This window comes from Paroedura picta, chromosome 16 (genome assembly GCF_049243985.1).
Source record: "Paroedura picta isolate Pp20150507F chromosome 16, Ppicta_v3.0, whole genome shotgun sequence".
Lineage (NCBI taxonomy): Eukaryota > Metazoa > Chordata > Lepidosauria > Squamata > Gekkonidae > Paroedura > Paroedura picta.
In genome coordinates this window covers 13,990,641-14,017,485 of record NC_135384.1, presented here as the reverse complement: position 1 = coordinate 14,017,485, position 26,845 = coordinate 13,990,641, and the positions used below count along the sequence as shown (strand labels likewise).

Sequence of the window (26,845 nt, the reverse complement as noted above, 5' to 3'; positions counted from 1 at the left end):
CTTCCCCCAAACTTAGCCATGCTGAGGGAAGGGGGGGAAGGGTGGTTTTGCCCACTTCCACTTCTTCTCTGCCTCCCCGGGTCCATCCACATGATCCAAGAATTATTTTTCAGGGGGCAAAAGCCAGTTTGGTGTAGTGGTTAGGAGTGTGGACTTCTAATCCGGCATGCCAGGTTCAATTCTGCGCTCCCCCACATGCAGCCAGCTGGGTTACCTTGGGCTTGCCACGGCACTGAGAAAACTGTTCTGACCGGGCAGTGATATCAGTGCTCTCTCAGCCTCACCCACCCCACAGGGTGTCTGTTGTGGGGAGAGGAAAGGCGACTGTAAGCTGCTTTGAGCCTCCTTCAGGTAGGGAAAAGCGGCATATAAGAACCAACTCTTCTTCTTCTATTTCAGTGAAAGAGAGAAATGCAGGAAACTAACTAACTAATTCATTCTTCTCACAAGATAGAAGCCTGTATTTCAACATTTCTACCTATTTCTAGAAAAAGTCAACTGATCTAAGACATATAGAAAGGACCTTTGTCGTATCTCTAAATATGTTCTAATATAACACCAGCAAAGCTGTATCATTAAGCATCTCTAACATCCCAGAAAATTCAGATTAAACTTTTTTTTTTAGCATTTTGTCTCCATATAAGGGGGAGTGAGGCAAAGTAAAACAGACACTAAATTTTTTGTATATGTTTTAGCATCATGGTAAAATATCCCAGAATATTGAGATCCCAGTTCATACCTTGATGAGGCTACTGGTCCAGCGAGATAATGGAACAGAGAATATAGTAAAGGGAATAAAGGAGAGCATTATATGTTTATGAAGAAACCTTTGTTGCTGAGTGCATCCAATCATTTTTCTAGTTTATGAGGTGCTGTGGGTGTCATTGAGGGCCTTGTGCACATGGGAATAAAACATATGAGCCTCTGGTTTGCACAACACATTTATACATAAGTGAAAAAAAAGTATTAAAATAACATACCAAATCTTTGTTGCTGTAAAAGATGAACTTTACAGCTTTTAAAGTTTGCTGGAGTTTCCTGTCATGGTACTTAACATCATTGTTTGGATTTAGAATGCAAAAAGTAGATTAGTCTGTTGGCAGCTGGGTTCCTTTTCAGTTTGTACAGCTTTCCTCCTTCCTCCATCTTGGTGCTAGGACCAGCCCTTCAATCTCTGAATCAAATGATCAGTTTCTGTCTGTGCCAATCATAAGACAGCTGGTGGAGAAATAGCACTGTTCTTAATCTCATTACTTTCAATTCATTGGGATATGTTGTCAAGAACTTTGACAAAGAAAGAATCAAGACCATGGCAGATACATAACTGAATCTTCCACCATTAAAAAGAAAAATTGCCAGCAGATGCTAAGCTTTCTGGACTGGACTGAGGCTCTGGCTTTGGGATATGTTTGTGGATGCTGCCCTAGGAAGGGATACACCTTCCACACCGTGAAGGACGCTGACTCTTTGTTCTCATTAAACTGGCAACAACTTTTATTAATACAATGTGTAGGATGGAGTGGGGAAACGGATCCAGCCTTCTTGTAGCCAAGGCATGCTCAGGTCCACCTGATACCCCACCGGGCTCCCTGTGCTCCTAATGTCCTACTGGTTACCAGGGAGGTGGCAATAATATGGGGACATGTTGAGGAGTGAACCTCTGCTGGATTTCCTTGTTATCAAGGCCCCCTCCTCCATGAGTGAGGGACGCCTGGCTCTGCTTACCCCCAACCTCATAGGGAGGCCCCCTGTTTAGAGCAGGCCAGCACACAGGCCATATTAAAAAAACATATTAAAAACTATACAGATCTAACTGCACACGAATAGACCAAACGCATTTCGCCCCTACTGGGTCCTCCTCAGTGGTCAATATTATTGAATAATGCACTCTTATATAAATCCAATTATGCCGTATAGCTGTGTGGTGAAGGGAAATCTGTTAGGTGTAGCCCCAACAAACACTGGTATAATATTTCTTTTTGGAGCACCACCTTCTAAGATATGTGGTATCTAGGAACACTACTCTCAGCTACTGTTTCACTCTGCACAGAGAGGGCACCTCATGTGTGTTAGAAATAAAGATTATACCAGTGCTCCTTATTATGCCAACCCGTGTTGTTAAGAGTCTTCTCTAAGCACAAACCTCACACTATTCAAGTCAAATATTTTAAAACTAAAGATGTGAACTCCCCAATTTTTATGGCACTGGAAATCAGCAGGGCAACGTCTCCTCCCCCAGCAGCAACACTAATAGAATAGAGTTACTTAATTTACTTTGTGGTGACTTAATTTGTCCTAAGGAACTTAAGAATACCATTGGCAATTATGTCTTCCCTTTCTTGGCTGTGCGTCTTGGTCATAAAATATTATACAATATTGGTGAGAGAATACAGTTCTTTGTTTTATTTTAGTTCTTAACTTACTCTTTATTTGATTCTCAAACATTTTGAACACATCAAAATTCAACTCTTTTACAGGCAATCACTGCAGCTAAGGAGAAGATAGACAGATGGAGAAAGACAGAGAAACACATAATAGGTTCATGTCCTTCCAGACATCTGTTTCCTGGTCAACATTTTTTTCAGAGCAGATTTTACCTCTTGATTCCTAAGAGTATAAATTAAAAAAGGTAAAGGTATCCCCTGTGCAAGCACCAGGTCATGTCTGACCCTTGGGGTGACGCCCTCTAGCGTTTTCATGGCAGACTCAATACGGGGTGGTTTGCCAGTGCCTTCCCCAGTCATGACCGTTTACCCCCCAGCAAGCTGGGTACTCATTTTACCGACCTCGGAAGGATGGAAGGCTGAGTCAACCTTGAGCCGGCTGCTGGGATTGAACTCCCAGCCTCATGGGCAAAGCTTTCAGACGGCTGCCTTACCACTCTGCGCCACAAGAGGCTCTTAAGAGTATAAATTAGAGGGTTCAAAACTGGAGTGATTGCACTATACAATATAGTGATGATCATCTCTCTTTCGGCCGATTCACCAGTAGATGCAAGCATGTAGTTGGAAAGAACTGGAACATACAAAAGAGCCACAACTGTCAAATGGGAAGCACAAGTTGAGAAGGCTTTCCTTCGGCTTTCCCAAGACTGGACTTTAAAGAAGAGGAAGGATATGATGTAAAAGTAGGAGAGTAGGGTGAGGAAGAAGGCACCCAAGGCAATGGAACCAGTTACAATATTAAGAAGTTTGAGATTGAGAGCGGTACTACTGCAGGCCAACTTTAGGAGGGGCTTGAGGTCACAAAAGAAATGCTGGACATGATTGGGGCCACAGAACCAAAGGTGGGAAGTCAGAACTGTGTGCATAAGGGCATGAAAGAAGCCAGCAGCCCAAGTGGCCCCAACTAGTAGAAGGCAAGCCCATTTATTCATGATGACAGGATAACGCAGAGGTTTGCAGATAGCCACACAGCGATCAAGTGCCATAACCCCCAGAAGGATGCCTTCACTGCTTCCCGGGAAGTGGAAAAAGTGCAGCTGAGTCAGGCACCCAATAAAAGAAATTGCCTGGGGCTCCCTTAGAAATCCACTCAGCATTTTGGGCACAGTAACAGTACAACTGCATATGTCCAACCAGGAGAGATTGCCTAGAAAAAAGTACATTGGGGTGTGGAGGCGTGGTTCTGCTACTGCTACTGCCAAAATGGTTCCATTCCCCAGTAAGCTGGCTATGTAGATCAGTAGAAAAAATATAAAGAGAATGTGTTGCTTTTGGTGGTCATTTGTTAGTCCAGTGAGAACAAACTCATGTACCTCGGTCTGGTTTTCCATTGCTGTGGAAATGGAAGACAAGAATCGACAACTGGTCAGCTGCTCCATAACAAAATGAAAGTCTTGATGCATAGAAAACTTTGAGGTTGACTCTGATGAATCTTTTGACAGTGTGGATGCCCAAATCACATCTCAAGTTCTGTGCATTTTTGAAAGGCCACATTTGAGATTGTTGATTCCCATGTACTTTACCATTGTTGTTAGAATTTGCTCTTTCTCGGTAGCATCCATTTCTGTGAGGCTTCTTCAGTATTATTCATGACTAGAATGCTACACACAGCTAGTAGGCAGAAGTTCTCAATGGCCTATTTCCTCTTAAACATTTGAATTAGTCTTGTGCCCTTTCCAGTGTCCTTCTATTAGTGTTGCTGTTGTTTTTAATTCAAGCAATTCCAGCAAATCTATGGGCCATTTCCCACGGCTTAAAAATAGCACAATGGTTGCTAATTGAAAACGCTACTAATTTGGCATTACCCACGACGTCGTAGACAATCTGCAACACTCCTGAAACCGATCAGCAATAAGCGCTTCGTTTTAGCGCTTTCAGGGGAATCCAGAAAAGTGGATTCACCCTCCGGATAGCGATACACTCCTGCAACCAATCTGCAACACTAGCGCTAAAGACCTGTGCGTTACCATTGTTGCTGGTTCTTCAAAGTCCCTCCCCCTGGATCTCTCCTCCAAACTTCCGGCGAAGCGATCGCCATTTTTTTTTCTCGGAGCGAGCGGGGATAAACGCACCGGCGAGCCTCTTTCTGTTTAGAGGCTTCCCTGGCTTCAGTCCTTCACCTTTAGTCACTAAGCACAAACCACTTAAAAGCCCGTTTGCTGAAATAAAGTCCCTTTATTTTTTACACATAAATTCAGCCGAAAATCGAGCCCATGAGAAGGGGGGGGGGGATTTTTTTTTATCACTCGAGGCAGCGTGCAAACGATCATACAATCAAACGACAGCTCACATTAGGCAGCTGGATGGGTCTCTCCGTAGCAACGAATCTACACAGATTCGTTGCTATGGGTCTGTTTTTTTTTAAAAAAAACCTTTCTTAAAGGGAAAGGGGCTGTTTGGGAGCATGCTAACGGCTGCCCATTGGCTGCTTGACGGCCAGGGGCGGGACGAGCTTGGCAATAGTGCTTCCTTTCTAGCGATTTCTGCCGAGACCGGAAGCCTGTGGGAAATGCTAAAAAACGCAACTGATTCCACTACAAAGCCAGGTGTGCAAAACGACGAATTCCACTATTTTAAATGGCGATTTTTCATTCCGCAAACAATTTGCAACAAAGATCCCCGTGCGAAAAGGCCCTATGTTAGAAAGTTGGGTGATTAATGTTACTGCTTGAGGGATTTCCCAAGTCTACTAGAGTACATTTTGATTTGCATCTAACTAGTTTTCAAAGTGCATGCAAAATTTGTGTGAGTAAGTGTCCTTGAATTAAGTTAGAATTACTTTTAAGTCTACATGTATTAACCATGGCTGAAAGTTTATTTTTTAATGCTCCAATATCTACTTAATATGATCCACTTTTCCCATAAATATGACCCACTTTTCCAAATATGACCCACTTTTCCCATAAATGGCTGCAAGGAAGGATATCATTAAGGCAATCGTGTCAACTATAAGTCAGGGAGTAAAGTGATCATTAGAGAAGTATAAATATGCCACCCTTTTTTTGCTTCATATCTCAATAAGTACATTTTTATTCACTCATATGCTTTGCTCATGTCCCTGTTTTGTTTCTTCTTCTTCCTGTTTTAAGTAGGTTTTATGCCATTTTGTGGCATATACATGTTAGACATTATTTACATATCTTTGCAGGCAGTTGTCATAAAGAGAATGTCAATATCAAGTGAATGTATTGGAGTAAAAGCTGTCAGGAGAAAAAAGAAGATGGCGTGAAAAAAGAACACTCAAATTGACTAGCACAAAGGAGTATTTTGAATAACAAAGAACTGTGAAGTCACTATGGTAGACATGTAACCTTTGACAGTATCCCAGGATTAGATATAGATTTTTCTGTCAACATTGCCTTATTTTTTATAGCCTCTGTCCAACATGGCTTTTGACTTTCAAGGAGGCATTTTAGATCAAGGAGGATGTGGACACAATCAGGTTGGGTTCAACAAGGCCACAACCTTAATAATGTACAAAGAGTGTTGGACTGGCATGGGATAGGAGGGCTGCACATATGGTCAGCTGACCACTAAGGAACCTGACTGCAGCAGTGTCCTTGGGGTCATCTGGTCCTCCCCCTCCAGGAACCAGGTCCCCATTTTTCCACTGGGACCCAACCAAAGGAAAGCGTCCCACCTGGGGTACCAAAGGGAGGCACAGACCTCCTCTGGCCTCACCCTGTTGGCGTTTTTTGGGTGGTTTAGCAGAGATAAGCGGAAATCGTTGTAGTGGTGTGTCACTTCGATTCGGCAGAAGAACACAAGCCAAACAGGTTTGTAGGTCCTTAGCCTTTTTATGTACAGAATATTTACAAGTTATCCAGCAGAGTGCTGCGCGCACAATGGCATTTCAGAGAGAGAGAGACAGCTCCCCCATCACTCCTTATATATACAATCTATGTACATGCAACCTTCTCTAGTATTGCATCAGCTTACTATCCAGCCAATAGAAGCATTTGTGCTGTGTCATTCATGTACACCTGTCACTTCTCACATGATCAGTACCTGTCAGTTAGATCAGTTTGATCAACTTGAAGCTGTTAGCTGTCACTAGGTACATTATACCAACACCCCTCCTCAGATAACAGAGTAAAGTCCTAACATGTTACTAAACAGTTCATGTTTGTTTATACATACAGGCTTTGTGAATACATCAGATACATTCTCATCAGTTTTGCAATTTCGTATCTGGATGAAACCACTATTTACAGATTGTCTAACAGTTTGATAGCGTATCACTATGTGCTTGCTACGTCCTTTCAAAACTTTATTGTGTGCTATTGCCTGTACAGTTGTGTTGTCACAGAATACTGATATTGATTTAGCAAACTCAATATGCAGATCCTTAAACAGTTGTGAAATCCACTCTAAATCCAATATACATTGGCTTAGCGCTGAATACTCTGCTTCAGCGGAACTCGTAGCTATAAGTGATTGTTTTTTTTGTGTCTTCCACACTATCAAGGCACCATAACAATATATCACATAACCTGTAGTAGACTTTCCTGTCCCTAGGTCATCGCCCCAGCTTGCATCAGAATAGGCATATACACTTGTACCTTTAGAGATATTTAGCTTGAGTTTCAGGTTTTTCGTTCTCTTTAAATATCTCAAAATGTGCTTAGCTGCCACCCAATCCTTTTTACAGGGATTGGAGCATTGCTGGCTTAACCAGTGTACAGCAAACATTATGTCAGGACGTGACCAATTGGCCAAATACATCAATGTGCCAATTAAAGAGTGAAATAAGGCTTTATGTGGAAAACAATCATCTTTAGGTTCTTTAGGACACCCTGTTGACATAGGTGTTTTCGCCTCATGAGCCTCTGCCATTCCATATTGCTCTAGCAACTTACCAATCTTCTTACTCTGACAGAGCTCATAACATCCATTCTCACTTTGTGAAATTTCAAGTCCCAAGTATGCTTTTACAGCCCCTAAGCACTTTAATTTGAACTTGTTTCCAATTGTGTTTTGAAACCATTCTGCCTGTGCATCTGTGGCATGTAAATGGAGCACATCATCCACAAATATGAGCAATTACTGTTCACCAGAGCTGTCAACTTTGGTAAAGAGACATTGCTCTGCCACTGACTGCTGAAACCCCAATTCTATCAGAGCTTCACTTAACGTCCTGTTCCAACAATGGGCTGCTTGCCTGAGCCCATATATGCTCTTATTCAGGCGAAGCACTTTTTGTTCATGCGAACAAGGAAACCCTTCTATTTGCTCCATATACAATTCTTCCCTAAGAGGAGAATTCAAAAATGCAGTGTCAAAATCAAGATGTGTGACTCGCATCTTACTAATGCTGGCCTTCACAAGCACACTACGCACCGCTTCGGACCTTGCTGTGGGTGCATAAATTTCTGTGAAATCAGTCCCGAATTTTTGTGAAAAACCTCTTGCCACAAGCCTAGCTTTTGCCTGTGAAGAACCGTCTGCCTTTTGCTTCAGACGATAAACCCATTTACAAGATATAGGCTTTTTTCCTTCAGGCAACTCTGCCTCTGTGAATACCTCGTTGTTTACCAGTGAGTCAAATTCCGCCTGCATGGCTCCTAGCCAGGCGCCTCTTTCTGGTTCTGCAAAACCCAGAATTTCCTTGAAACTCTCTGGCTCCTGTGTGCCAACAAAGTTTATCACTGGAGTTCCCAGAGTTTCATACTGCAAGCGGTTTGGAGGAACCCCTGCAGTCTTTCTCAGAGTTGCTCTGACACTTGGCTTAGTCTCTGAGCTTGCCTGCATCTGCTGAGATGGAACAGGCATTTTACCTTCCTGGTCATTGTGATTTGTTTCACCAGCATCTGGAGTGACTGGCAGCATAGCCATCTCAGGACTCTGTATGTGAGGCCAGGTATTCTGCTCATTGAATGAAGCAGAACGGCTGAACCTCACTCCAGCTTGTCCCTCTTGAAAACGATATGCCTTCATTCCAGACTGATAGCCAATGAATTTCAGAAACTTTGACCGTGGCCCTGCCTTAGTTCTCTTTGCTTTGGGAATGGACACCCAAGCCCCAGACCCAAACACTCGCAAGTAGTTCAACTTAGGCAGTTTTCCATACAATAGGAAGTATGGAATGTGATTAACAGAACTCGACCACACACGGTTACATACATAACAGGCCGCACTGACAGCCTCTGCCCACAGACACGTAGAAGATCTTGTGTCTTTTAACATACACCACATGACTGTCTGCAGTCTGCCTATATGTCTTTCAGCCACTCCATTTTCACTGGGACACCCAGGATTTCCTATCCTATGGCTGATGCCATTTTTCTCCAGCCACTGCTCAAAATCATGAGAAATAAACTCACCCCCAAAATCTGTTTGTATGGAGGACAGTTGACACTCCAACTGCTTTTGTGTTTTAAGACACCAGGTTTTAAATAGCTTGAATGTGTCTGACTTGTGCCTCATAGTTAGTGTCCAGCAGAACCTGCTATAATCGTCCACTATACAAAGCATGTACTGCCGTCCTGAGACACTAGATGGCATCTTTCCCATAAGATCCATGTGTATTAGCTCAAGAGGTCTGTGTGTTACTCTTGTGCTTCTTTTAGCCACTGGAAACGCCTTGGCTTTTACTTCCTTACACACCTGGCAATCCAAATAATTTGTACACTCCGAGATGTTGTCAACCCCAAGAATATCTAGGGTTTTCTTCAATGCTGAGTATCCTATATGCCCAGCCCTTCGGTGCAATAAATGTATACAATTATTGTGAATGGGAGTGTTGTCAACAACCTGTGCACTTTCTGAAGCCTCCTTCAACAGATACACACCATCAGACAAACTCCCCTTCACCAACTCCTTTCCTTCTTTCCAAATTGAACACCCCTTCTCAGTGAATATGACATCAAACATTTCACTTGTTAAGACAGACACACTTAGGAGATTGGAACGAAGTGAGGGGACACACATTACATTCTTGAAAGTACAATTAAGGTGTGGGAGATATAGTGAACCCATACAGACAACTTCTGTTGTTTGTCCATCAGCCAGCCGCACTTCCTTTAGCTGAGATGTCTGAATGTCTGTCAGCAGCCTCTGGTCATTGCAGAAGATTCCTGTAACTCCGCTGTCGATTACCCAGTCCCCTCCTGAGGGTAATGCTGTGTTCACGAGCTTGATCGTAGCAGTACCCATTGTCCTCTGGGCACTATTTGTAACATCCTTCACCGATTGGGAATTAGCCTTTGAACAGAAACGAGCAATGTGTCCCGTTGACTGACAAATCCAGCACTTTCTCACTCTCCCAGACACCTTCTCCTGCTTTTGGAAGTTGCTCGCATACTTGGCCTTTGGTTTAGCATAGACAGCAGCCACCTGGGAGCCCGAATACTCTTTACATTCCACAGACGAAGTCGATTTTCCTTTGGCCATATGCCCAGACACAGATAAGACTCCCTTGGCAACTTGCCTGGACTCAAAATCTTGTAGCCGCCCAGTGACTTGGCTCCATTCCAAATCACTTGCTTCATAGCCCTCCAGGCTGGAAACGACAGGTTCAAACTCAGGTAACAGAGATGAAAGCAGAATGAAAATGCGATCCAATTTCGAAGTAGCTTTTCCTCTAAGCTCCAAATTTCGAAAGCACTCACCCAGAGCATCAATATGTGATCTCACAGACTGACCTGGCATCATCTGAGTTCTGTACAACCTCCTTGACAGAGATATCAGCGTACCGGCCGTGTCCTGGAGATAAACATTGCTCAGAGCAGTCCATGCCTCGCTCGCAGAGTCAGCATTGTAGATATGCAGCAATTGTTGATCATCCACAGCTAACACAATTGTAGCAAGAGCCCTCTTATCAGCCACCTCTTCCTGTGAACTCGGACTGGGAGGGGGATTCTCCACATACCTCCAGAGCCCTTCTCTGGTTAGATAATGCTTCATCCGCAGCGCCCACACATTGTAGTTCTCCGAGTTGAGCTTCTCCACGGGGATAGCAGCTGTGCTCGTCATCGCAGCTGGAGAACTCATCAACACGTCTCTCTTCCCGCCTGCCTCCGTACCTTCAGTACCGGCAGACGACTCCTTCTCCTCAGCAGGCATCCAAGCACTCAGGATAACACCACTGCCACAAACTCACCATCGCAACGCAACCTCTGGGCCCATAACCCTGTTGGCGTTTTTTGGGTGGTTTAGCAGAGATAAGCGGAAATCGTTGTAGTGGTGTGTCACTTCGATGCGGCAGAAGAACACAAGCCAAACAGGTTTGTAGGTCCTTAGCCTTTTTATGTACAGAATATTTACAAGTTATCCAGCAGAGTGCTGCGCGCACAATGGCATTTCAGAGAGAGAGAGACAGCTCCCCCATCACTCCTTATATATACAATCTATGTACATGCAACCTTCTCTAGTATTGCATCAGCTTACTATCCAGCCAATAGAAGCATTTGTGCTGTGTCATTCATGTACACCTGACACTTCTCACATGATCAGTACCTGTCAGTTAGATCAGTTTGATCAACTTGAAGCTGTTAGCTGTCACTAGGTACATTATACCAACACACCCTAGGCTACCTGGCTCTGCAAGCTCCCATTGCCTCCCCAGCTGATTTGGCCCTGCTCTAAGGCTTGCCATCTCTTATGGAAGACCGTTAACCAGGGGAGTTCAATACACCCAACTGATGGGGTAATTCCTCTCCATGCTGAAACCACACTCCCAGCTGTGACAAATTTGTAAATAAAACCTGTCACCGCAAGCTCAACCACTTAATTCGGCCACTGTGGTAGAAAGAGGCCAAGCCCACTTCACAGGGTGCTTTTTTAGAGCACTGTGGGCTGGCCTCTTCTACTGCCCCCAGTGGCACATCCCTATACCATGTGGCTCTGTGTGTGGCTTGCAGAGAACCCCGTGCACCCTCCATGAGCCACACTTCTGCAGCAGCAACTGGCAGGCCTCTGGTAAGCCTTAGCCAAAATTGTTCATGTAGGTCTTATGATACCTTCATGATCTTTTGGGGAAATTCTTTTCTCTTTGAGGGAAATTCTTCTTTCTTTTTTCACCAGCAGAAAAGTTGATTGGGTCCAATCCCTCATTCTCCTGAAATTGAAGGCAGGCCCTATGATACAATAAAGTCATATTTCCAGCATAGTAAGCCATTTTGTAAACTTCCTTACACTTCAATGTCAATAGTTTGTTTAATTGAAGATTAATCTCTGCTAGGATGTTGAATGGTGCAGTGAGCATGTGGTGCCTTAAATAGGCCCATGGCCCCTCCTTCTCCACCCATCACAGAGCCACCCGCCATCACTCTTCATTGAACACCCTCCGCAGTGTCAATGTGTTGTTCAACATATTTATAAATGATTTGTATGATTTATTAAATTTGCAGATGATACTAAACTGGGCGGGGTAGCAAACACAACTGAAGACAGCAACAGAATACAGGTTGATCTTGATAGTCTTGAGAAGGGGGCTAAACTGAATAAAATGAAGTTCAATAGAGACAAATTTAAAGTTCTGCATTTAGGTAGGAAAAACCAAATACACCAATATAAGACGGGGCAGACTTGTCTTGACAGTAGCATGTGCGAAAAGGATCTAGGAGTCTTAGTAGACTATACATTGAACATGAGTCAGCACTGTGACTTGGTAGCTAAAAAGGCAAATGGGATTTTGGGCTGTATCATGTATCAAATGGAGTATCATGTCCAGATCATGGGAGGTGATGGTACCCCTTTACTCTGCTCTGGTTCGGCCTCACTTGGAGTACTGTGTTCAGTTTTGGTCACCCCAGTTGAAGAGGGATGTTGACAAACAAGAACATGTCTAGAGGAGGGCAACAAAGATGGTGAGGAGCTTGCTGTCCCCTTCTTCTTTTGTCCTCAATCACTCCCAGCATTAGGCTCTACTCTAGGGACTCCTTCCTTTTCATGAGGTGGCCAAAGTGAGTTTCAAATGTTCCAGTGATATACCAGGATTTATGCCAGAATTTCCTTGTTTGTGACTTTTTAGCCTTCCTCTAGACCAAAGAGGAGAACCAGTATAGTATGGTGATCTCATGGTAGTGAACTCTAATATGAAGAATGGGGTTTGATTCCCTCTCCTCCACATGATGCCTACTGGGTGATCTTGGGTAAGTCACAGTTCTCTTAGAAATCCCTCAGCCCCACCTATTCTACAAGGATCCTTTGTGAGGTAGGGGATATGATTGTAAGCCAATTTGAAACTCTTTAAGATAGATAAAAGTGGGGTATAAATATGAATTTTAATATTCTAAGGATTATTCCTCCAATTTAAGTGATGCTTCTTCCAATGGAAGATGCACTTAAATCAGAAGAAGGCTTCTAACTTGAACTCAAAGAAAAGTTGGAGTATAAATATTTCAATAAATTCAGAGTCCAGTAGCACCTTTAAGACCAACAAAGATTTATTCAGGGCGTGAGTTTTCGAGTGCAAGCACCCTTCGTCAGACTATGATCTCCTTACATGACAGGGAATATAGAGCAAAAATCCATTCTGTTACATCAGTAGACTGTGTCACAACCAAATACAGCCAATGATAATCCTTTGTCAAAACAGCCAATCAATCCCCTAGAATTCAGTGTACTTTACAAAAACCCAGGGAGAAACCAAACTGCCTTTTATTAGTGATCAAAGGATCACACCTTTCCGTATGCTGCTTGCTCCATCCATCTCCATACAACTGTGAAACATTCCTCCCAGGGAATTGCTGGTAACTATCCCAAGGCCAGGGAGTCAAACTCAAAATTCCATTACATTGCCATATCTTACAGTCACATCACAAATGAAATAAATAGTGAGGAACATGGATACACAAGTTGAGCAAGTTAGCAGGAATAGTGAGATTAAAAACCTTTGTCCCTGTTAAATCCTGGATATGTCATAGTACTGACTTTTGTAATAACTTGCATTTCTGCAATCTCCCTTTCTAGCCTGTTCTTGAAGTTCCTTTGCAATACAACAGATACTCTCAGGTCCATTATTGAATGAATGTTCAGTAATTAAACTAACTTCCTCAGTGGAGTGGAAGAATCCATCCCACTATGGAACCTAAACTTTAAACAATAAAATTAGCCCTCTACATTGGGTACTCACTAGCTATGCAATTTAATGATCATGTGTTTCTAGCAATGTACCTCAACCTTAAAAGTTTTGACATGGCTTTTTTTATCTCCTTGTTTCTCATGCTGTAAATCACTGGATTCAACATAGGTGGAACCAGGGAATAGAGGATGGTAAATATCATATCTATCCAAGAAAAATTCTTAGAGGTAGGCTTCAGGTGGGCAACACATCCAGTAAATATAAATGTGGAGCAGACAATGAGGTGGGGGATGCAGGTGGAGAAAGCCTTCTGCCTACCTTTTGCAGAAGGCAATCTTAGCACCGTGGTGAAAATGTGCACATAAGATACAATGATATAAACAAAACACCCGAGCACAAGGGAAGCTCCAATCACAATATTACTTAATTCAATTGGATTTAAGTGAGAACAGGACAGTTGTATGACTTGTGGGACTTCACAAAAAAATTGATTGACAACATTAGAGCAGAAATGGGTGGCAAAAGTCCCAATGGTATGTATCCCTGCATACAGAAAACCAGCAATCCACACACCAGCAATTATTTCAGCGCAAGCCTGCCTATTAATGACCATCTCATAACGTAAAGGATTGCAAATGGCCACATACCGGTCATACGCCATGACTGTCAGGATGCACCAATCAGATGATATAAAGAACAAAAACCAGAAGACTTGAGCAACACACCCTGAATATGGAATGTGCCTGGTATTCATGAGGGAATTGATCATGGATTTGGGGAGGATGACTGACACTTGGCCAAGGTCCTGTGCAGCCAAGTTCATCAGAAAGAAGTACATGGGGGTGTGCAAGTGATGGTCTAAGGCGATTGAAGAGATAATAAGGAGGTTCCCTGTGGCAGTTGCCAAGTACAACATCAGGAATACACTGAAGTGGAGAAACTGCAGTTCCCGAACCTCTGAGAATTCCAGGAGCAGAAAATGAGACACAGCAGTTCTGTTGAACATTTTTTCAATCCCAATTGTATAACCTTTGAAAAAGGAAACACAAGCAAACAGTAAGAATTATGATTCTTATTGTAGTAATTTTAAGACCTGGAACTGAATTGAATGACAATGGCTGCATTTCCAATCTCCACACTTAGTCCTTCTCTGCAGTGTGAAAAAATAAATGGCAGCTCGGCAGCAATGAAGTCCAAAGTGGTACTCGCAGCACAGAACCCCCCCCCCTCCAGGTGCTCTTCTTTGAGCTATGATTGCTGAAGAATTGTGCGAGGAATCTTCTCTCTTTGAGAAATATAATAGTCGTCTTATGCACTTTACCTGCTTTGCTCATCTGGGGGGTCTGAATGAAGCTTGAATAAATTCTTTGATTGTGGAGAGATTTTATTAAAAAAATTAAAAGTATGTTTTGAGGCTTTAAGAGAATGAGTTCCTGTAAAACAGGTTTCAACTCAGGGTGGAAAAAATTACTGTAGATTGGGTGTGGGGCCTGCAGAGAGGAAACATTGGACAGGGGAGGAATATCATTGTGGCATGATATTTAAAAAAAAATCACCTTCCATTGCAGAAATGTTTTCCTGTGGAACCTCTTTGTACTTAGGAAGCCAGGTGTACCTCTGGGTGGTCTTCTGACTCCACCTTGACTACCCTTATACCAGCATATTTACGATATTTATTTTAATTCTATTCTATTCTGTGATCAAGGGCTCAGACTGGTGGGATTAAGGGCTGCAATAAAAAGCAAAGGTACAACAAGCAGGTACCATTTTGCAAAATACACATTCTTTTTGAAAAGGGGAAGGGAGCATAGCATGATGGGGGGACTGCCTGTGGCGGACTAATTGTGAGAAACTATATCAAAATTTTCAGTCTGGGAAATTGGGGGGTGGGGGGAGAGCCCAAACACAGAAAGGCTAGAGCCAACTCACAGCATGCAAATGAAATCCAAAGCGAGGCTAAAACAAGGAATATCTCCTAATGTAGAAACAGTCTCAAAGGTGAAGCACATGACTGAGAAGTAAAAAAAACATCTCTACCTGAATATCCAAGGAATTGCCTAGAAGAAGAAGAAGAGATGGTTCTTATATGCCATTTTTCTCTACCCAGAGGTGTCAAAGCAGTTTACAGTCGCCTTCCCTTTCCTCTCCCCACAACAGACACCCTGTGGGGTGGGTGAGGCTGAGAGAGCCCTGATATCACTGCCCAATCTGAACAGCTTTATCCATGCTGTGGCGAGCCCAAGGTCAACCAGCTGGTTGCATGTGGGGAGCACAGAATTAAACCCAGCTCCCCAGATTAGATGTCCGTGCTCCTAACTACTACACCAAACTGGCCTAAGAGCCGCTAATAGTAAGAAAAGAGGATTAGATAAAGTCAAGGAGGATAGATTGATTCATCGCTGGCTCCTGGCCATGGCAACTGGAGGGAACCTCCACATTCTGTGGCACTGAACTTCTAAACTCCAGAGCCAGGAGGTTGCATCAGGGGAAAGTCTCAGCATCTATGACCTGTTGTTGGACTTCCAGAGGAACTGGTTGACCACTGTGTGAGACGAGATGCTGGTATAGGTGAACCACTGGTCTGATCCAGCAGGGCTCTTCTTATATGCGTATGTTCCTAATTAAAATTTAAAATTAAGGGTAGGACATGACTCAGTGGTTAAGCCCACGATTGACATAAAAACACCTCTAACTGAAGACCTATGGATTTGCCTAAAAACCACTGCTTATTCAAAATACCAATGTGCGACTTTATGGTAATATTCAGTGGTATACCCAGAAATTTCTTTAAGAAGCATATTCTTAAAAAATCTTCTCTGTTCTATGGAAGTACATGGTTCAGTCTGTCCTGTGATGTGAACATGGGGATACAAAATATTCCTCCTATCGTGTCATTAACCACTAGTGATCCAAGAACCCAGAACTGCTCTGCTAACAGAAAAGGAAGAGGCAGAGAGGGAGATTCTTAGGGATGGAAGAGAGAGAGAGAGGGTGGGGGTAGGTGAAGGTAGAGAATTTCTATGTCCATTGGTATCATTTGCTGGGTCCAAGTCATACACTTCAGCTGTGCAAGTCTAGCAATTGTGCTGCCCAGTGCAAGGTGCCACGTTTCCCCAGAACACTATGTTCTGAAAACAGAAGTATCTGTTTGGCTTTTCAGTTTAATGTCCTGTATGCCATTAAACATCAAGGGAACACTGGTTCCGCCCCATACACCCCTCTCCCTTCAAATCCCTTTTAATCATCAGAAAGATTATACCTGGTTCCCCAGAATTTGTGTGGATGAACACCCATATAAGTTAGGGAATTAAGCAAGGGGATAAAACAGACAAAAACCATCCTTAGACCTCCCTCTTCCATCATCACAGAGAACATGATGGATTGGTCAGTCTCTGTTTCAGATGTTCCATTCCACTAACTGTCCTCCAGTATAAAGTACCTTCCCCCAAACTTAGCCATGCTGAGGGAAGGGGGGCGAAGGGTGGTTTTGCCCACTTCCACTTCTTCTCTGCCTCCCCGGGTCCATCCACATGATCCAAGAATTATTTTTCAGGGGGCAAAAGAGAGCCAGTTTGGTGTAGTGGTTAGGAGTGCGGACTTCTAATCTGACATGCCAGGTTCAATTCTGCACTCCCCCACATGCAGCCAGCTGGGTGACCTTGGGCTCGCCACGGCACTGATAAAACTGTTCTGACAGAGCAGTGATATCAGCGCTCTCTCAGCCTCACCCACCCCACAGGGTGTCTGTTGTGGGGAGAGGAATGGAAAGGTTACTGTAAGCCGCTTTGAGCCTCCTTCGGGTAGGGAAAAGCGACATATAAGAACCAACTCTTCTTCTTCTATTTCAGTGAAAGGGAGAAATGCAGGAAACTAATAGGCTTTCATTCATCCTTCTCACAAGATAGAAGCCTGTATTTCAACATTTCTACCTATTTCTAGAAAAAGTCAACTGATCTAAGACATATAGAAAGGACATTTGTCGTATCTCTAAATATGTTCTAATATAACACCAGCAAAGCTGTATCATTAAGCATCTCTAACACCCCAGAAAATTCAGATTAAACTATTTTTTTAACCATTTTGTCTCCATATAAGGGAGAGTGAGGCAAAGTAAAACAGACACTAAATTTTTTGCATATGTTTTAGCATCATGGTAAAATATCCCAGAATATTGAGATCCCAGTTCATACCTTGATGAGGCTACTGGTCCAACGAGATAATGGAACAGAGAATATAGCAAAGGGAATAAAGGAGAGCATTATATGTTTATGAAGAAACGTTTGTTGCCGAGTGCATCCAGTTATTTTTCTGGTTTATGAAGTGCTGTGGGTGTCATTGAGGGCATTGTGCACATGGGAATAAAACACATGAGCCTCTGGAGAGGGTTTCGTTCTTGGGAAAAAACAGTGGTTTGCACAACACATTTATATGGATGAAATGTATTGTTAATGTCCAAGATTATACATAAGGGAAAAAAGTATTAAAATAACATACCAAATCTTTGTTGTTGTAAAAGATGAACTTTACAGCTTTTAGAGTTTGCTGGAGTTCCCTGTCATGGTACTTAACATCATTGTTTGAACTTAGGATGCAAAAAGTAGATTCGTCTGTTGCCAGCTTGCTTCCTTTTCAGTTTGTACAGCTTTCCTCTTTCCTCCATCTTGGTGCTAGGACCAGCCCTTCAATGACCATTTACGCACTGGGAACTTCACTGCGCCAGCTCCTATGCAGGTGCAAAAATTGGAGGCAGATTAGGAGCACCGAGCCAAATGCTCCCCCGTGTGGGTGCAGGAAGAGGTGGGGCAACCTGCTACGACTAAAACTCCAGGCTGCAGCCTGGCATGAAACCTCCAGTGCATAAACGGTCAATCTCTGAATCAAATGATTAATTTCTGTCTGTGTCAATCATAAGACAGCTGGTGGAGAAATAGGACTGTGCTTAATCTTATTACTTTCAATGCATTGGAATATGTTGTCAAGATCTTTGACAAAGAAAGAATCAAGACCATGGGAGATACATAACTGAATCTTCCACCATTAAAAAAAAATCACACCATGAAGGATGCTGACTCAACTTTTTGTTCGCATTCAACTGGCAACAACTTTTATTAATAGGATGTGTTGTATGGCATGGGGAAATGGATCCAGCCTTCTTGTAGCCAAAGCATGCTCAAGTCCACCTGACACCCCACTAGGTTCTATGTGCTCCTAATGTCCTGCTGGTTACAAGGGAGGTGGCAATAATATGGGAATACATTGAGGAGTGAACCTCTGCTGGATTTCCTTGTCATCAAGGCCCCCTCCTCCATGAGTGAGGGATGCCTGGCTCTGCTTACCCCCAACCTCATAAGGAGGCCCCCTCTCTAGAGCAAGCCAGCACACATGCCATATTAAAAAAACATATTTAAAACATATTAAAAACATATTAAAAAACTATACAGATCTAACTGCACACGAATAAACCAAACACGTTTTGACCCTACTGAGTCTTCCTCAGTGGTCAATATTATTGAATAATGCACTCTTATATAAATTCAATTATGATGTATAGCTGTGTGGTGAAGGGAAATCTGTTAGGTGTAGCCCCAAAAAACACTGGTATAATATTTCTTTTTGGAGCACCACCTTATAAGATATGTGGTATCTAGGAACACTACTCTCAGCTACTGTTTCACTCTGCACAGAGAGGGCATGTGTGTTAGAAATAAATATTATACCAGTGCTCCTTATTATGCCAACCCATGTTGTTATGAGTCTTCTCTAGGCACAAACCTCACACTATGCAAGTCAAATATTTTTAAACTAAAGATGTGACCTCCCCAATTTTATGGCACTGGAAATCAACAGGGCAACGTCTCCTCCCCCAGCATCAACACTAATAGAATAAAGGTAAAGGTAAAGGTATCCCCTGTGCAAGCACCGAGTCATGTCTGACCCTTGGGATGACGCCCTCTAGCGTTTTCATGGCAGACTCAATACGGGGTGGTTTGCCAGTGCCTTCCCCAGTCATTACCGTTTACCCCCCAGCAGCAAGCTGGGTACTCATTTTACCGACCTTGGAAGGATGGAAGGCTGAGTCAACCTTGAGCCGGCTGCTGGGATTGAACTCCCAGCCTCATGGGCAAAGCTTTCAGACAGCTGCCTTACCACTCTGCGCCACAAGAGGCTCACTAATAGAATAGAGTTACTTAATTTACTTTGTGGTGACTTAATTTGTCCTAAGGAACTTAAGAATACCATTGGCAATTACGTCTTCCCTTTCTTGGTTGTGCGTCTTGGTCATAAAAGATTATACAATATTGGTGAGAGAATACAGTTCTTTGTTTTATTTTAGTTCTTAACTTACTCTTTATTTGATTCTCAAACATTTTGAGCACATCAAAATTCAACTCTTTTACAGGCAATCACTGCAGCTAAGGAGAAGATAGAGAAGATGGAGAAAGACAGAGAAACACATAATAGGTTCATGTCCTTCCAGACATCTGTTTCCTGGTCAACATTTTTTTCAGAGCAGATTTAACCTCTTGATTCCTAAGAGTATAAATTAGAGGGTTCAAAACTGGAGTGATTGCACTATACAATATAGTGATGATCATCTCTCTTTCGGCCGATTCACCAGTAGATGCAAGCATGTAGTTGGAAAGAACTGGAACATACAAAAGAGCCACAACTGTCAGATGGGAAGCACAAGTTGAGAAGGCTTTCCTTCGGCTTTCCCAAGACTGGACTTTAAAGAAGAGGAAGGATATGATGTAAAAGTAGGAGAGTAGGGTGAGGAAGAAGGCACCCAAGGCAATGGAACCAGTTACAATATTAAGAAGTTTGAGATTGAGAGCGGTACTACTGCAGGCCAACTTTAGGAGGGGCTTGAGGTCACAAAAGAAATGCTGGACATGATTGGGGCCACAGAACCAAAGGTGGGAAGTCAGAACTGTGTGCATAAGGGCATGAAAGAAGCCAGCAGCCCAAGTGGCCCCAACTAGTAGAAGGCAAGCCCATTTATTCATGATGACAGGATAACGTAGAGGTTTGCAGATAGCTACACAGCGATCAAGTGCCATAACCCCCAGTAGGATGCCTTCACTGCTTCCCAGGAAGTGGAAAAAGTGCAGCTGAGTCAGGCACCCAATAAAAGAAATTGCCTGGGGCTCCCTTAGAAATCCACTCAGCATTTTGGGCACAGTAACAGTACAACTGCATATGTCCAACCAGGAGAGATTGCCTAGAAAAAAGTACATCGGGGTGTGGAGGCGTGGTTCTGCTACTGCTACTGCCAAAATGGTTCCATTCCCCAGTAAGCTGGCTATGTAGATCAGTAGAAAAAATATAAAGAGAATGTGTTGCTTTTGGTGGTCTTTTGTTAGTCCAATGAGAACAAACTCATGCACCTCGGTCTGGTTTTCCATTGCTGTGGAAACGGAAGACAAAAATTGACAACTGGTCAGCTGCTCCATAACAAAATGAAAGTCTTGATGCATAGAAAACTTTGAGGTTGACTCTGATGAATCTTTTGACAGTGTGGATGCCCAAATCACATCTCAAGTTCTGTGCATTTTTGAAAGGCCACATTTGAGATTGTTGATTCCCATGTACTTTACCATTGTTGTTAGAATTTGCTCTTTCTCGGTAGCATCCATTTCTGTGAGGCTTCTTCAGTATTATTAATGACTAGAATGCTACACACAGCTAGTAGGCAGAAGTTCTCAATGGCCTATTTCCTCTTAAACACTTGCATTTGTCTTGTGCCCTTTCCAGTGTCCTTCTATTAGTGTTGCTGTTGTTTTTAATTCAAGCAATTCCAGCAAATCTATGTTATAAAGTTGGGTGATTAATGTTACTGCTTGAGGGATTGCCCAAGTCTACTAGAGTACAGTTGTCATAAAGAGAATGTCAATATCAAGTGAATGTATTGGAGTAAAAGCTGTCAGGAGAAAAAAGAAGATGGCGTGAAAAAAACACTCAAATTGACTAGCACAAAGGAGTATTTTGAATAACAAAGAACTTTGAAGTCACTATGGTAGACATGTAACCTTTGACAGTATCCCAGGATTAGATACAGATTTTTCCTGTCAACATTGCCTTATTTTTTATAGCCTCTGTCCAACATGGCTTTTGACTTGCAGGAAGGCATCTTAGCTCAAGGAGGATGTGGACACAATCAGGTTGGGTCCAACAAAGCCACAGCCTTAATAATGTACAAAGAGTGTTGGACTGGCATGGGATAGGAGGGCTGTACATAGGGTCAGCTGATCACTAAGGAACCTGACTGCAGCAGTGCCCTTGGGGTCACCTGGTCCTCCCCTCCAGGAACCAGGTCCCCATTTTTCCACTGGGACCCAACCAAAGGAAAGTGTCCCACCTGGGGTACCAAAGGGAGGCACAAACCTCCTCTGGCCTCACCCTAGGCCACCTGGCTCTGCAAGCTTCCATTGCCTCCCCAGCTGATTTGGCCCTGCTCTCAGGTTTGCCATCACTTATGGAGGACCCTTAACCAGGGGAGTTCAATACCCCCAATTGAGCTATCCCCAAAACATGGGGTAATTCCTCTCCATGCTGAAACCACACTCCCAGCTGTGACAAATTTGTAACAAAAGCCTGTTACCCCAAGCTCAACTTAACCACTTAATTCGGCCACTGTGGTGGAAAGAGGCTAAGCCCACTTCACATGGTGCTCTTTTAGAGCACTGTGGGCTGGCCTCTTCTACTGCCCCCAATGGCACATCCCTATGCCATGTGGCTCTGTGTGTGGCTTACGGAGAACCCTGTGCACCCTCCATGAGCCACACTTCTGCAGCAGCAACTGGCAGGCCTCTGTTAAGCCTTAGCCAAAATTGTTCATGTAGGTCTTATGATCCCTTCATGATCTTTTGGGGAAATTCTTTTCTCTATGAGGGAAATTCTTCTTTCTTTTTTCACCAGCAGAAAAGTTGATTGGGTCCAATCCCTCATTCTCCTGAAATTGAAGGCAGGCCCTATGATACAATAAAGTCATATTTCCTGCATAGTAAGCCATTTTGTAAACTTCCTTACACTTCAATGTCAAAAGTTTGTTTAATTGAAGGTTAATCTCTGCTAGGATGTTGAATATAGATGTCCTAGAATTCAAGGTTTCACTCTGAAAATATCGTTAGTGTTCAAATATTGAAACGAACAAAGCCAAATTAGAACATTTAAATTAGGATATTTTACTTTGAATTATACCTTAGCTCAGTTCTATTATCTTTATTAACAAGATTTATCTCCTTTGATAATTTTATAAATTGCAGACATAAGCACCAAGAGAATTTCCACAGATTCTATTTTGTCTGTTCATGCAACTGAACAGATGAACTGGTATGTATGGTAGATTATGGCTTCCCACCTGCCACTGTGTCTTGACATAGGCAGATATCAGGTTGAACAATGACATGGAGAAAAACATCATGGCTTGTTAATGGTTCAAATTTAACTGTGTCTAAATGTACAGAGTAGGGGGACAGTATTTTAGTACTCCATGGAAAATGCACAAAGATACTTCAGCCACTTTAAAAGTGAATTTTTGCTTATTTTCTCATACCTACCTCACTCCTTCCAGAGTGGAGGATCCAAGAGCATTATACTTGCATAGAAAAGAAGGAAAAGAGGTCTCCATTAACCATTCAAAATGGCTATAATGAGGGTCATGGTGGATGATTGGACAAAAGTTGTGGGATGGCAGCTGTAGTAGAAATGGATGGAATTGAATGAAAAAGTTGGCTGGTTTCCACTCACCATGCCATTGGAGGCATCTGTACATCACAGTCACGACCCTTCTGCTGCCCCACTAGGTTAGAAAAGACATGGGATAGAGTATGAGTGTGTTTCAGGATAATGGTTATACTTACAAAGGTGGTAGAAAGTGTTGTCAAGTCACAGCTGACTTCTGGCAACCCTCTAGGGTTTTCAAGTCATTCAGAGGCACTTTGCCATTGCCTGTCTCTGCTTCATGACCCTGGACGTCTCTGGTGGTCTCTCATCCTTAATTCTGAGAACTGATGAGATCAGAATAGCCTGGGCTATCCCTGGCAGAGCAATATGCACAGACTCAATTGAGAGTGAAAAAACATATGCAAAGGAAACTATTTGCTCCATGGATTTTACCTGGATAGGTTTCTTCTGAAATAAAATTGAGAAGGTGAGGTGGTATAAGTAACATTAATTCAGTGGAAGAAGAAGAGTTGGTTCTTATATGTAAATCATGTGACCAGCAATGATTGCACCTATGGATCATCATCTAATTAGAGGAGGAAGAATACTTTTCAGGTAATTTAACCCCTGGGATATGCAATGCCAAAGAGAATTCTTTGGATTTTGAAACAACAACAAAGAATTGATTAGGTCTCTGGTGAAATGGCAATAACATTTTAAGTATTATCACAACAATTCGAATGTACATTTGGGAAGTAGCTAAAATAAATTACGTAGGAAGCATTCAAATGTTTCAGAATGAAATCTGGGAATTTCAAGCCTCATAGGTATGCCATACATTGCCCATGACTTTTCACCACCAGATACTGTTTCAGAAATTCATTTTTTTTAATACCATTAATATTATTATTAATTATTATATGTTGTATCTTCATGTTTCTCCTGTTCATCATGACCTTCATTGACCCATTATGCACAGGCTGGAATGCCCATGATGGCAGTGATGGAGCTTTGGGCAAAATCCCAGATTATGCAAGACATCACCACCATTGGAGGTCCTCCCCCAACCTACAGCAGCCCTGCAGGGATACCTCTCACTCCTGCCATCTCCGTGGCAAGGACACTTCTCACCCCTGCCACCTCCACCATGGTGAGAGAGCAGCATGCTGCTCCCTACCATCATGCTGCTCCCCACCATCATGCAGTGGGAGCCCCATGCCCCTTATCCCCACCACCATTGCTGCTGCTTCAAAGTGCACCCAGTTCTTCTGGTCCCACATTGCATGAGTGGGGCTGTTGTGCTGGGGCAGCCAGCATGTGCCAGGGAAGCTCCACCTCCGTGTATACACAGAGGATGGTGAGGCTTTGTGCCCTGCTGCAACGGCATGGCAGCAGTCCGGCATAGCTGCCGCCATGCATAATGGGTCATAGTGACTATACTGGCATGCAAGCTGCCACAACTTTTAATGAAAACAAGTTTCTCTCATCAAGTGTTACGTAAAATAGGCCAGAATCCTGGATTTATGATGGGGGAATTAGCAATTCTAGGAGACTTTGCTGAGAGAGAGGGTGAGTCACTCCACTAGTGTATATGAAGGGGTGGATTCTAGTCAGAAATCGCAGCAATCTAATTTAATCAGCATGGATTTTATTGAGAAATAAAATAAATGTCCCTAACATGAAAGTATTTAAACTCAGTTGACATGGGCCTCCCCTTACCCTTAACCCGGAAACTACAGCTGGTACAAATTGTAGCTGCTAGAGTTCTCACTAGAACACTTTGGAGAGCACATATCCAGCCTGTACGAAGCTGTTGCATTGGCTGCCAGTTGAATTCCACATCAAGTTCAAGGTTTTTGTTTTGACATTCAAGGCCTTCTATGGTCTGGGCCCAGTTTATCTGGAGGTCTGTCTGACTTCTTATGTCCCTCACAGGGTGCTTTCCTGGTCCACTTGAAGTCTACCTGACCTCAACCAGGGCCAGGGTCCTGGCCCCTTCCTGATGGAATGAGTTCCTGGAAGAGCTACAGGCCCTGATGGAGATAACACATTTCTGCAGAGCCTGCAAGATAGAGCTTGTCAATCAGGAATTAGGTTGAGGCCAGGCCAAGAGAAGATCTTTGGCCCCTCCTACGTTGGGGATATGGCAGTCACAGTGGGGTGTTGTGAGGTGGGTGGGTGTTTTTAATGTTTTAGTGAGGTTGTAATGTTTGTAAATGTCATAATTTTAACCTCTGAATTTTAAATGCTATTGTTACCTGCTGCGAGTTGACTAGTCCAGGAGGAACAGCCTATAAATCTAATAAATAAATAAACTAAACATGTATACAACAACAGATAAAAGTGTTAAGATGCTGCAAAAGAGGATTGATATTTTGGGTCATAAAAAGTTTCAATAGCTGACATGTAAAAGTCCATGAAGAGAAGTAGCTAAGTAACCAGCAAGATCTTTTGCCCATGCTTTATGGGGTAATAATCTCCTTTGAGGAAACAAAGTAGACAACAGATATAAAAATAAAAGAATTCTGTTTTATTGAGACTAAGACAGACAAGACAAAGATTGAATTGGATTAACAGATATACAATAATACCCACACAATAACACAGGGGAAAACAAAGAAAAGGAAATGACTAAATTTGGAGAAATGACAGTCAGCAAGGTTGGATACCAGAGACGGGCCCAAGAGACAGATTTTTATACCTTTTTCAGCCAGGTAATCATTGTGTGAAAGCATGTAGGCTGGATAGGGCTTACCAGAGAGTGACAAAAGTATTTGATTGCTCTTAGATGGCGGAGATCAAGATGGGCAAAAAGGGATATTTGGGAAGAAGAAGAAGAGTTGGTTCTTATATGCCGCTTTTCCCCACCCCAAGGAGGCTCAAAGCGGCTTACAGTCGCCTTCCCATTCCTCTCCCCACAACAGTCGCCTTCCCATTCCTCTCCCCTCTCCCCTCTCCCCTGTGGGGTGCGTTAGGCTGAGAGAGCCCTGGTATTACTGGTCAGTCAGAACAGCTTTATCAGTGCCGTGGCAAGCCCAAGGTCACCCAGCTGGTTGCATGTGGGGGAGCGCAGAATCGAACCTGGCATGCCATATTAGAAATCCACACTCTAAACCACTACACCAAACTGGCTCTCAAAGATGAGAAGCTTTGGGAAGATTCTGGTAACTAATGTCTCACTGTTGAGAGTAATTAAACTCTTGGCAGGCTGGCTTAATGTTTGGAAATATGCAATAATTAATAACTGAACCTGATTATTAATTATGTAAAATACACTAGTAATCCTACAAAACATAGTAGATCATAATTTCCTACCTCTATATATGTCTTCACACATCAATGGATACTGGTCAGACAATTTAGATTCTCAAATATACCTGTAAATATATACTAGAATTAATAAGATAAAGTACTAATAAAGTTCATAATGTTACCCCCTCCTCCTTCCACTTCCCTCCAAGGCTCAGAGACTGGAGATACCTGCTATGTGAGAGCTGCCCCTGCCAGTGAGGTCCCTTCCCCAGGGCCACCAGTTTGTAGCCGTTCCAGGTCCTAGGGAGAGTGAGAGGTCATATGCAGAGTTCTTCCACCCCACCCCCCAATCTAGCACCTATTGTATTCCAGAATGCAACGGGCTTTGTTCCTAGTATCAGAATGAAGCTCTGTTTCAGGATTACAAACAAAATGGAACAGGAAAAATCAAGGCTAG

The 26,845-nt window shown here is 43.0% G+C and overlaps 3 protein-coding genes across 3 annotated transcripts; all 3 read right to left on the bottom strand.

The window, feature by feature from the left end:
- Nucleotides 1–2,481: 2,481 nt before the first annotated feature.
- Nucleotides 2,482–3,775, bottom strand: LOC143825393 (olfactory receptor 12D1-like). Its single transcript, XM_077313422.1, has 3 exons — nucleotides 3,214–3,775; nucleotides 2,879–3,096; nucleotides 2,482–2,490 (listed from the first exon to the last, which is right to left on the bottom strand). The coding sequence occupies exons 1-3, from the start codon at nucleotides 3,773–3,775 to the stop codon at nucleotides 2,482–2,484; spliced, it is 789 nt and encodes a 262-aa protein (XP_077169537.1).
- Nucleotides 3,776–13,184: 9,409 nt separating this feature from the next.
- On the bottom strand, nucleotides 13,185–14,476 carry LOC143826448 (olfactory receptor 14I1-like). Its single transcript, XM_077315262.1, has one exon. The coding sequence runs from the start codon at nucleotides 14,474–14,476 to the stop codon at nucleotides 13,541–13,543; it is 936 nt and encodes a 311-aa protein (XP_077171377.1). The 3' UTR covers nucleotides 13,185–13,540.
- A 5,458-nt stretch (nucleotides 14,477–19,934) lies between these two features.
- On the bottom strand, nucleotides 19,935–20,876 carry LOC143825392 (olfactory receptor 12D1-like). The gene is made up of 2 exons (XM_077313420.1): nucleotides 20,315–20,876; nucleotides 19,935–20,197 (listed from the first exon to the last, which is right to left on the bottom strand). Exons 1-2 carry the CDS (start codon nucleotides 20,874–20,876, stop codon nucleotides 19,935–19,937), a joined length of 825 nt encoding a protein of 274 aa, XP_077169535.1.
- Nucleotides 20,877–26,845: the final 5,969 nt, after the last annotated feature.